Genomic DNA, 12,765 nt, shown 5'->3' on the forward strand with positions numbered 1-12,765 from the left:
GAAACATCTGTAACAAAAATAAATTAATTAAATTTTTTAAGAAATCAACACTATGACCCACCAAAAAGTAATAATAATCATACAAACTGGTCTGGTAGGCAAGATCAGTGCTAATTTTCTCATTTGTCAGATAAGGAAAACAAGGCTGAGGTAAATTAATGGCTTAACCTGACTAAATCACTAGTTTTGGTCAGAGTCAAGGAGAGAATTTAGATCTTCCAACTCCTAGAGTCTTTATTCTTAAACCTGATCTCATTGCTTCTCAGTGGTCAGATGAAACAAACTACAATGTACTGTTGTGTATGTGTCTTCTGTTTTATCTTGGGCTAGGGTGATGGTGGCTCTGGGGTAGAGAATGGGTAAGTCTTTTTACTTTTAAGACAATAATTGAAAATGTTTTCTCCCATAAGGGATCACAGGATGGTATCCTATTATTTTACCAGAAGATGGGGCCATGCCTCATAGCTTGGAGCTCATGCAGAAGATTGTGGGTGGTCTGGAGCTTTCCGTTTCCTTCACCCATCCTGGAGACAGAGAACGAGTATTGGAAGCTGCTGAACTATTGGGCTGGAGCTTTGAAAATAACCTGAAGGATCTTGTCAAGATGGATGAAGAGGAGCCAGCCACTGTCACCATCTCTACACCAAGGCTCTGGCTGCCCATCCACTGCATGCTGCTTGCTGGCCAGAAGCACATTCATAAGAATACATATTGCTACCTCCGCTACAAGCTATATGATCATGAAAGCTTTTGGACCCCTCTCAAGAAACCTAAGGAATCTATAAACAAAAAGCAGGTCATGGTTACTTTTAAGGCATCCAAAAGAGCAGAAGTCACTAGGGGCCCATCACTGCTTTGGTACTTCAGGGAGGAAAGATTAGAGATCCAAGTGTGGCGGGCTTATGGCAATGACAGTGTGGAGAGGCCCCACCATACAGACAGTTGGATTGGCTCAGCCTATGTGGACCTGTCCAGACTTGGGGAGAGGACAGCAAGAACTCTAACTGTCAGTGGTAAGTTAAGAACTAGCCTCAGCTCAGAGAGGTTGGGTAGCTGCCAAGGATTATAGGCTAGGAAGTGTTCTTTCCATTATTATATGCTAAAAGATTAATAGTAATTTAATAATGCTTTTCATAACTAAAGAGATTTCAAAAAGAAAGAGGTTTGCTGGCTGCTTTAAAAAAAAGCATTACCTAGTGACAGTATACCTTTGTGGAATCACCACAGTTCTAAGAACTGGCTCCAAACTTAGTAGCTTTAGAGTACATCTAAATGCATCAGATCTTTGCACCTAACATAGTGCCTACAACATTGTAAGCACTCAGTTAATATGTGTAACGTAATGAATGAATTTGGGGAACTACCGGTAACCACATGTATAAGAGCCAATATGATCATCTAGAATGCTAGTTTTCTAAATACACTGAAAAGCATACCTGCTAATGAAACTAGACTATCCTTTCTCTCTGGTCAGCATATCTTGAAATCGTAAAGAAAATCAACATAGTAATAAATTGGTTCACAAGGCAGAAAGGAAAAAGGTAACATTTGCAAGTGGCATTATGTGCTGGGTACTTTCTGGCCCTGGGATCTCAAAGATGAGTAGGAAATAATGCTGACCTCACTGAGTTTATTGTCTAATGGAAGAATAGAGAGTAGTAAATAAACAATTACAGTGGAGCATAAGAACGATGAAGAAGGTTTTCTCAGTGGTGCTATGAGAGGACAGGGATGCAGCATCTCTTTAGTTCAAGGACAACTTATTTCAGGGAAAGAGACCTGAGTTTCAAAAAATTTAGGAATAAGCCAAGAAAGGGGAAGAAGAAAGGTATTTTAAAACAGAACAGTGTGTGTGAAGGCACAGAGGCATAGAACAGTTTGATGCATTTTAGACACCAGAAATAATTTGGTACTGCTGGATCATAGGATACACAGATTGGGAAATGATGGGAGATGCAGCTAGAAAGGTGGACAAGAGTACTATGTTGAAGGGCTCTTCTAAGCAGAAGAGTTTGGAGAGCTATGGAAAACTATAACTTTTCTGAATAGAAGAGTGACATAGCTTTGCATTCTAGAAAAATAAGTCTAGCAACTATAGTACAGAAAGAATTGGAGATGGCCAGACTAGATTTTTTTACAAGCATGGTCTTTATTCATCTTAACATACCTATAAAGTTGTTATTTCCCTACCTAAAGATAGAAAAGTGTTCTTTTTTCTTTTAATAAAGATTTTTTATTGATTTTTAGAGATTAAGGAAGGGAGCGGCGGAAAGAGAAAGAAACATCAAAGTGAGAGCACCCAGGCCGGTGCTCTTGGTTTCTTTTGGTTCATGGAATGATACCCATCTAACTGAGCCACAGCAGCTGAGGCAGGAAAGGTTCCACCTTGTGCTATCTTTGAATCAGTTAACTGTATTTTCCTGAATTGAAATGAGTCTAATGAAGCAAACTTTGAGAGCCTGGAGGTACTATTAGTGCCTTATGCTTTATAAATAAAATCTTATTTAATATTCAGCAAGCCAATAAAGCTCAAATCCCTGAGTTTAAACCTGCCACTTATTGAAAAAATCATCTTTGCAGGTTACTTAACTTCTCTGAGATTTTGGCACATGAAAAACACTCAACAAATACTAATTTCTTACTTTCTTGCCGCCTCTGCCACCACCTCCTACTTCCCTTCCAAGTGGTCTCCAGGTCTACTGCCAGAACATATTTAGTTGGTGAAACAGGCTAAATTGCATATCAGGGCAGCTTACTGATGAGGAGAAGCCCTAAGAACAAGAGTCAGTGAGACATGTGGAAGAAAGGACAGGCCATTTCTGATTTCATAAAAATCTTGGGCTTTTAAGCAGCTTCAGAAATCATCAAAGCCTAGTTGCCCCTCAGCACACCAATCCCTTCCACAACAGGTCTGCCTGGAGTCATTTGGCTTTGGCTTCAAAGCTAAGCTCTCACTACTTTCTATTATTAGAGATAATGGAGGGATGGGTAAAAATTTTTACAATGTATACTGACTTCGTGGGTTTTTTTTGCAAATTGGTATGTTGGAGCCTATAGGCCTATAAAAGAAAAGAGGACCACAAGCACCCTCATTGAGCACCTCTTCCAAGGTTAGAAAGTGTTCTTGGTTCCTGCTTGCTTAGGCTTATTCTCCTTTATTCTTTTGCAGGTGTGTATCCTCTGTTTGGACGAAATGCTTCCAACCTCTCAGGAGCTGCCTTGCGAATTCATGTGGTTCTTTCCTCTCTCTCCCCACACCCTGGGCCCACTCATGAGCTGGATTCCATGGACTGCAGCAGCCACAGTGAGTCTGAGCAACTCCCAAGAAGGAATGGTGAGATCCAACTCTCTCTACCACCTGGCCACCAGAAGTCTCCATCCTGCACTCAGGTTCTCTGCAATAGCACCACAGCTGAAGTCTACTCAGCCCAGGAGGGCCCTGCTGAATTGGATGGAACTTTTGCTGTCAGTATCCTGGTAGAAAGAGCAATGCACTTGAGCTTGAAAGGTATGCTCTGCTCACTTACCCAGAAACATGTATCTTTAGACTATGATTATATCTTCACAGATCTTTCTTTTTTTTTTTTTTTTATCCTCACCCGAGGACATTTTTCCATTTTTTCATTCAGATGGAGTGGAAGGGAAAGAGAAAGAGAGAGAGAAACATCAATGTGAAAGGCACAGATCGAGTGGCTGCCACCCGCATGACCCAACCAGGGTACATGCCCTTAGCAGGAACCGAACCCAGGTCTCTCAAGACCGCAGACCAACGCTCTAACCGCTGAGCCAAACCAGCCAGGGCCACAGATCTTTCAAATTGTGGCAGGATCTGTAAGAATTGTTAACCATCTTGATTAATAATTATTATATTTTTCAAACCTAAAGGCTTAAACAACATGAAAGCCTTTCTAAACATAAGTGGACCTTGTCAGTTATCCTAATTTTGCATATCATAAATTTTTCAGTCCAGAAACCTGAGTATCAGCTTAGATATTTCTCTTTTTCTTAGTCATCATCAAATTATCCATTGAATTGTTCTCTCCCAAATTTCTCTTTGATCTCTTCCTTCTTTTCCATTGCTGCCAACTCAGGCCTTCACCTAGGGCCAAGAGTTTTTTGTTTTGTTTTGTTTTGTTTGTTTTTATCCTCACCCGAGGACATTTTTTCATTTTTTGTTCAGGTAGAGTGGGAGGGAGAGAGAGGAAGAGAGAGAGAGAAACATCGACGTGAAAGGGACACATCGAGTGGCTGCCACCTGCACAACCAACCAGGGCCAGGGACAAACTGCAATCGAGGTACACGATTTAACATTAAACAAAAATTTAACATTTTTTCTAATTGTGAATATAAGCAATAGACCCTAGTAATCTTAACAATCCTTGTAATGTTATCAATAATAGAAATAAGAGGTATTTTTATATTTCATTGTAGTTATTGCAGATATTTTAGAATATCATTTATTCCTACTATTACTTCAAAATTACAGTAGTTATTAAACTTAGATCTTTTTATGCAGTAATAAAGTACATATATTACCATGTCACAAAGTTTTTTAGTGTTTATAACTATGCCAATGTAATTTGATTTTTATGTAATCCTGTGTATTTTACATTATGCATTTTTTTAAGCACTATTAAAAGAAGAGGCCTGCCCTGGCCAGTTTGGCTCAGCGAGTAGAGTGTCGGCCTGCGGTCCTGAGACAACCGGGTTCGGTACCCGCTAAGGGCATGTACCTTGGTTGCAGTTTGTCCCCGGTCCTGGTTGGTCGAGCAGGTGGCAGCTACTCGATGTGTCCCTTTCACGTCGATGTTTCTCTCTCTCTCTCTCTCTCTCTCTCTCTCTTCCTCTCTCTCCCTCCCACTCTATCTGAACAACAACAAAAAAAGAAGAGGCCTATAGACCTCAGCAGACAGCCATAGGAGTCCATGGCACAAAGAACTCTTACCCTACCTTAATTCAGCCTTGTAATTGCTTCCAAAAATTTTCCCTTTGCCATCACCTTTCTTTTCTTTTTGCCTGCTCAATTCCAAGTCCTCTCTTAAGACTCAGTTCAAACAATACCATTTACCAGAGAGTTTTTCTGACATAAAGGCCCCAATGGTACTGAAATTGTTTGCATGGTTTTCTTCTCCACTAGATATGAGCTTTTTTTTTTTTTTTAATCCTCACCCGAGGACATTTTTCCATTTTTTGTACAGACAGAGTGGGAGGGAGAGAGAGGAAGAGAGAGAGAGAAACACCGACGTGAAAGGGACACATCGAGTGGCCGCCACCCGCACGACCAACCAGGGCCGGGGACAAACTGCAACCGAGGTACACGCCCTTAGCGGGAACCGAACCTGGGTCTCTCCAGACCGCAGGCCGATGCTCTAACCGCTGAGCCAAACCGGCCAGGGCGATATGAGCTTTTTAAACTTATCTTACTCATTGATTCATCATTCAACAACACAACTTTGTAGTACAGTCGTCCCTCATTTATCGCTCTTAATCCGTTCCATACTCTAGTGGTTGCACCTGGCATTGAAGGATTCCTGGGGTGCTCGAATACATAGGCCTACAGTTCATATGTACAGTAATTTTAATTGTAATTGTAATATAGGGGTGTATAACTGACTCAGACAACGGAGCACGCGCTGTATCATTTTCACTATCTTGACCAACTTTTTAATGAATATATTGGGGAAAAAACACAATAGAGTGAAGCCGCGAAAGTCAAAGTACGAAGTGGCAGGGTTGACTGTATTTGCTATGTGCAAGCACTGTCCGTGGTGCTGGAGATAAAAGCAATGAACAAAACAGATAAAAATTGTGCCCTTTTGCCTTGGTTGGTTTGGCTCAGTGGTTAGAGCACGGGCCTGCAAACCAAAAAGTGACAAGTTCGATTTCCGGTCCAGGGCACATGCCCAAATTGCAGGCTCAATCCCCCGTAGGGGGCATGCAGGAGGCAGCCTATTGATACTTTTCTCTCTCTCTCTAAAAAAAATTGTATTCTTGTGAAGTTTACATTGTAGTAGGAACATATCGAGCTCTTTTTTCCCAGCCAGTACACTGTATATGTGTGTGAATTTGACCAAGTTGTGGTTTCTTTCTGTATCTTGAATTTCTCATTTGTAAATAGCTGAGATTAACAGGTCTGAGATGTGTGATGGCTATGAGAGTCAGAAACCATAGCCTTGTGAGTCCAGAGGTTTCAATATACATCTTTTGGTTTGGCTCCTGTCATCCCTGTATTGGCCTCTTAATTTGTGCTGTGTTGGAACAGCAATAAAACTCATGCTCATAGTAACTGTTTTTTATCTTTCATTTATGTTTCAACCTATACACACCACCAACAGACATCACTTCCAGGATTATAAGCTTCTAATGATGACACCTTCATATAATAATCCTTCTCATAATCTTGGTGTATCAGAGACCTTGGGATATTCTATCTCAGGACAAAGTCTTCTCCAAGTACAGTCTTGCTTGGCAGTATTAGAGATACTGAGATACGTTATAAGTTAACAAAATTGGGAAACAATTTTTGCTTTTATACTGCCCCACCAAAACAGCCTATTTTTGCCCTGGCTGGTTTGGCTCAGCAGTTAAGAGCATTGGCCTGCGGTCCAGAGAGACCTGGGTTCGGTTCCCGCTAAGGGCATGTACCTCTGTTGCAATTTGTCCCCGGCCCTGGTTGGGTCGTGCGGGTGGCAACCACTCGATGTGTCCCTTTTACGTTGATGTTTCTCTCTCTCTCTTCCTCTCTCTCCCTCCCACTCTATCTGAACAAAAAATGAAAGAAAAAAAAAAACCAGCCTATTTTTGACAAATTAATGTAAAAAAATGAATTATTAAAAGAGAAAAATGAATAGATGAATGAATTTGAAGAAAACACATAAAAGCTTTAATTTTTGCAAGTTATTTGGGGGGGTTTGCTATTGCATTGAAAATAAAATTTAATATACAAAAATATGATTTATATCCCATTTTCAGAGGAGTCCCCATATTACAAAAATCAAAATATACTTGTAACTTTTCCATTAGACAGTGAATTTTATTTTTAAGATATGACTTTGCACCCTGTCCGGTGTGGCTCGGTTGGTTGGAGTGTTGTCCTGTTCACCAAAAGGTCGTGGATTCTATTCCCAGTCAGGGCACGTACTTAGGTTGCAGGTTCATTCCCTAGTTGGTGTGTGTATAGGAGGCAACTGATTCATATTTCTCCCTCACATCGATGTCTGTCTGTCTGTCTGTCTGTCTCTCTCTCTCTCTCTCTCTTCCTCCTCCTCCCTCCCTCCATCCCTCTCTCCCTGTCTCTCTCTTCCTCTTCCCCTCCCTCCTCCTCCCTCCTTCCCTTCCTCCCCCTTCCTCCCTCTCAAATGAATGAACATGTTCTTAGGTGGGGATTGGAAAAAAAAGATAAGACCTTGCAAGGTAATTTATTGAGCATCTCCTGTGCCAAGTTCTATTCTCATTTTTGTACATTAATTATCTCATTTAATCCTTACCACAAGTGGTATTATGGTATGAATAGATTGCAGTATATACCCATTTTATAAATGAGGAAATTGAAACACAAAAAGGTGATGTAAGTTACATAGTAAACAAATTCTGCAAAGCCAGAACTCAAATCCAGTTCACCTAGATCTGAAGCCCAAGCTCTTTCCTTTATACCATCCTGCCTCTCAGGTACGAGATATAGCTGGGTTTGCCAGTTAGTCCCATCTACAATGTTCAATCAGTTAGTCAGGCCCAGAGTGGGCATGTATCACACATCCAGTCCTGAGCTTACATTGCAAGAATGTTAGTGCAATTCAGCAAGTAGTAAATCTGTGCCTGACCAGTGCCAGGTACAGAGAGTGCAGAGCAAATGACACATAGTTTCTGTCTTCCAAGAGCTTTTAATCCAGTTAAGGACATTAGCAACTACACAGTTAATGAATGATAGATGAACAGAATGCTCTGTGGGCTAAAGGGTAATATAATTTATAGTGTTTACAAAGTTTAGAAACAGTGAAATCAGAGATAGCTAAGAAATCAAGAAAACTTTTTAAATTGAGTAGGGTTTCAGAAAGGTGTGAAAGAAATTCCAAATGGATATTTCAACTTGAATAAAGGTATCGAAGTAAGAAAATACATGTTTTGGGCTTGCTTAGAGGGGACATGGAGGATCCTCTTTTGAACTCAAGGTCATTGCCAAGGAACTATACGGTCTCATGAAGAGATAAATAAGAATATTGCTGAGCAGTAGCAAAGGCTCCACTAAGACTAATTGGTGACTTTTTTCTAGCAGTGTTTGGCTTCCTTTCCCTATTAGCATAACAAACAATGAATGAGTGATTCCCTGGGCCTTAGCTCTTGCACCTTTCTAAGCCTTTAAGCCTGAGTTCCTTTCTCTCTTCCCAGCTATAAAACTCTACCTACACCACTGGTATTCCTACTCTTCTTATTCACCAGCCCTCCTTTTTTTATTTTTTTATTGATTTTAGAGAGAAAGAGGAAGGGAGAGAGAGGGAAAAAAACATCGATTTGTTGTTCTACTTCTTTATGCATTTATTGGTTGATTTTTGTATGTGCTCTGACTGGGCATCGAACCCGCAACCTTGGCGCATTGAGATGATGCTTTAACCAACTGAACTGCCCAGCCAGGGCCTTAGCCCTCTTTTTCTTGACTCTATAGGCAGACTTCTGCCTCCGGGTCTTTGGACTGATGTTCCTCTACCTGGAGTATTTTTCACTTCTGACATGTCTTTACTGCAATCACTTTTCCTTCCCTGGCCACCCATCTAAAATTGCGCCCCTCCCCAACATGTTTTATCGCTCTTTCCGGCTTTTTATTTTTATTTATTGATTGATTTTTTTTAGAGAGAGAGAGACATTGATTTGTTATTCCACTCATTTATGAATTCATTGGTTGATTCTTATAGGTGCCCTGACCAGGGATCAAACCCAAAACCTTTGCGTGTTGGGACAACACTCGAACCAACTGAGCTACCCGACCAGGGCTCCAGCTTTATTTTTATCTGCACCCTTAAACAATGTATTTTATTTTCTGTATTTCCTTAAAGAACATAAATCCCACAGAGACAGGGATTTTTTTATTTGCTTTTTTTTTCATTTACTGCTGAATTCCCAATATCTAGAACTATGTCTGATGCATAATAGGTGGTAAATATTTGTTGAATGAAGAAGTGGGTGAATCTGAGGCCTTACACAAATGACTTTTTCTCCTTAGTACTTTTTCTGATCTCCTATGTTGCCTCTCCTGCAGGAAAGTGACTTATGGGGAATTTAACAGAGGAAATCACAAAGATGCATAACTAAGTTTCCACTGTGTCCAATACAGGATATAGGATCATGGCCTCTTAGAAAGTTTCTGTCACCTTTTCTCCATTCTCACTGCTCATCTCGCTTGTTCGGCCTTCAGAAACTTTTGCCAGTGCCCATTCTCTCTCATATTACCAAGGCTTTGACTATGCTGTTTCTTCTACCTAAGACTGCCTTTTCCTCTCTTACTCAGCAAGTTTGTCTCTTCCTTCAGGAGTTGACTAAAGTGACTGCAACACTTTGAAGCCTGACCACCCATTAGCAGAAAACCTCCCTCTGTATTGTCAACACCTCCATACCACCCACACACAGTTTTCCTCATTCATATCATTACTCTGTACTGAAAATGTCAATGTGTCTCTCCACTAGACTGTCTGTTCCTCGGGGACAAGGACTGCATGTTGTTTATTTCTGTATTCCAGCACCTTGATTTTCACAATATCACTAAGCAAACGTAATGTCCTCTTACTTGTGAATATGATACTTAACACCTTATTTCTGGCATGAGTTACAAAATGTAAGTCACTTGTTATTTGGCCTCTTTCTGAGAGTGGTCATCTGACTTTCAGAGGTCTCTTGCATCCTAATTCCTACTCGTGCAGTGATAAGCCAGTGTAGTCTTTCTTCCTGCAAACATTTATCTATCAGTCAGACAGTGTGCTGAATGCTGAGAGTACAATCTGCCCATCATCTCTCTCAAATGTGCCTTCCAAGTTATGATGTAATAGAAAGAGTTCTGGAATGGGAATCAGAAGATGAGGTTCTGGCCCTACCTGAGCCATTAACTTAGTTACTTTGAGCAAACCTATTTCTCTTTTCCTCAGCCATAAAATGTGATTGTCATACAAGATAATCAGCTAAGATTGTCTTCAGAGTACAGCAGAACTTAGAAATCATGCCTCTCAGAATTGCAATTGGTCCTCTCTGCTGATCTCTCGCAGAACTTTCCTGAGCAATATTTTCCTCTGCTGGTACACACTATAAGCAGACAAGGTTGTTTCTTTATCTCCTCCGACCCTGGTAACCATCCATAGACAAAGGGCACTGGGAGTCTTCAGATCTTTAATAAGGGCCTTGGGCCTACTCTGCATTCAAGGAGCTCTCAGTCTAGTAAGGGAAACAGAGACAAACAGGGTATCATAGACTACTGTGGGAACTGCCAGTATAGAGGCTGATTATCTTTCCCTAGCTGTGAAGATGTATGACATTTCATTGGAAGAAATCAGTTGAGAAGCTTGAAATCTAATAAGGAAATTGTGGGTAGAAGAGGGTATGAAAGCTATGTCAGGATGAGTCCAGTTACAGGAAACAACTTGCTCCAGACATTTTAAACAGTAGGGAGTTTAATATAGAATATTAAGTTACTTCAAGTCATTGGAAGAGCTTAGATGAGCGGTCTTTAGGCCAAGCTTAACCACTAGATCTTTTAAGTTCAGAATAATATGCCAAAACTCATCATCAATATTACCATAGGGCTTCTGCGTACCCAGGAACCAAACTCTGGAGCAGAAAATTCAATGTCACCCTTACTAATAGGGAAAGCAGAAGGAAAAGGAAGATGTCTTCTGCCATACATCTTCTTTCCAAATCTGTTGTAAAGGCATCTAATTGCAAGAAACCAGTTTTTTCCATACTCTAGCTACAAAAGAGTCTGGGAAATGTAGTTGTTACCCTTTCAGTCTTTACATTAAAGGAATATAATACAGTAAAACTAGGTGGGGATAGATGCTGAGCATGTCAGACCACATAAATGCTGTTGTTTCACTAAAATAAAACTTTTAAGAAGATAGCTCACTAGACAAAGGTACTATTAGTGCCATTCTATACATTTTATATTTGTAATGATGGATATTATGTTATTGATTTCCATTAACTATTATTTGCTTACTACCATTTTATTAGAATCTTCTTTCCCGCTCTTTCAAGAATATGCTTGTAAAACTGTTTTCGCCATGTTGTAAGTCAGTGGTTTTTGTTTTATTTTGTTCCCCATATAGTTTTTCTCTGCATCTTTAGAGACTTTCTGATTCTAAAGCTTTTCTACATTCAGATTCAGCCTTTCTCCAGGTTCTGCTTTGTTGGCAACTCTTACACATGCCTCAGCTTTTTCTTGCCTCGCAGATACCACCAGATCTCACTTCTAAGGCTAGCATTCCTCTTCCATCTTATCAGTTTTCTTCTCCAGGGCCTCCTTAGAAAATTTCCACTCTCTTTTCTCTCCTTATCACCCATTTTCTTTATTAATTATCCCCTGTAAGACAGTCTAGAAGTATGCCATCTGGTCTGGTTGTGTGCTCTGAGGTGTTAGAAGTCACGAGATTGAATAACATTAGACAAGTTTTTACCAAGAATTGGGGGGAAAATTGTTTTTAGTTTAAACAAATAGGGCTATATTGTGGAAGATAATATAAAATCCTCGTGAATTTTTAGATTAAACACAAGCCTGCTAACAGATGTCATGCTTATTGTTGCCCTTTAAAGGCAGCATTTTAGAGTTTGTTGTTTACTTTTCTCTGGATTATTGTTACTTTGGTAGAAAAGTTTGAAAAGAATTGGTCTACTCTAATTGAAATTATTTTAGTTGAGGAAAATGCATCAAAGCAAAGTTGCAGGTACACCTATTTAATACCTGAAAAGAAAGCTGAAGTTGGAGAAATCTGACTGGGGATATAAAGTTCAGTGATTCTGCCTAGAGAGTTGAGAGCCTATCTTTTAATGGCTACTTATTATTTTTTCATTTGTATTGATTTTTAGAGAGAGGGGTAGGGAGAGATAGAAACATTGATGTGAGAGAGAAACATCAATCAGCTGCCTCCTGCACACACCCTACTGGGGGTCGAGCCCACAACCCAGGCATGTGGAGTTGAACCAGGACCTCTCATGGGATGACACTCAATCCACTGAACCACACCAGCCAGGCTAATGGCTACTTAGTAAATGTTATACTGCTGGTGGAAAAGAGTAAAATCAGTAGTTCCTGACCATGGCTTATTCATCAGATTGCTTTCTGTCACAGGATAGCCTGAGGTCTTTGGAAGAGTAGTTACTGAAAGAAGCAGCCAGATGGAGAAGGGGCAGGGTGGTGCCTCAAAGATTAACTTCACCTACAAGGTGAAATGAGAGTAAGGATTTGGAGAAACCTTGAGCCAGACAGGTAGAAAGAAGACAAACTGCTTAGAATCCACATACAGAATTTGTACCTCTGGACCACAGAAATAATATTTAAGACATACTTATTTTCTTATTCTTTTCTCTTTTTTGCATCTGTAATCCTGAGATATATATTATTTTAGAGCTAAAAGGCATCTTATGGAGTACATAGAGTCTACATTATATATAGAATCTCTATTATTTAGCACTGTCATATATATATATATCATATGTCCTATTTGAGGAAGCTGTGGCTTAGATAAGCCATACTCAAGGTCACACAGAATATATATGGCAAAGCTAGTAATT

General features: G+C 40.1%; 1 protein-coding gene across 14 annotated transcripts in view; it reads left to right on the forward strand.

The window, feature by feature from the left end:
* Window positions 1-12,765, forward strand: part of C2CD3 (C2 domain containing 3 centriole elongation regulator) — a 156,216-nt gene that overhangs the window by 99,812 nt on the left and 43,639 nt on the right. For all 14 annotated transcript variants that reach the window (XM_036258605.1, XM_036258603.1, XM_036258602.1 and 11 more), the window contains 2 exons: window positions 411-1,013; window positions 3,170-3,508. In XM_036258605.1, coding sequence (XP_036114498.1) covers window positions 411-1,013; window positions 3,170-3,508 — 942 coding nt within the window. The remainder of the gene's footprint in view (window positions 1-410; window positions 1,014-3,169; window positions 3,509-12,765) is intronic.

This window comes from Molossus molossus, unplaced genomic scaffold (assembly GCF_014108415.1).
Source record: "Molossus molossus isolate mMolMol1 unplaced genomic scaffold, mMolMol1.p scaffold_m16_p_13, whole genome shotgun sequence".
NCBI lineage: Eukaryota > Metazoa > Chordata > Mammalia > Chiroptera > Molossidae > Molossus > Molossus molossus.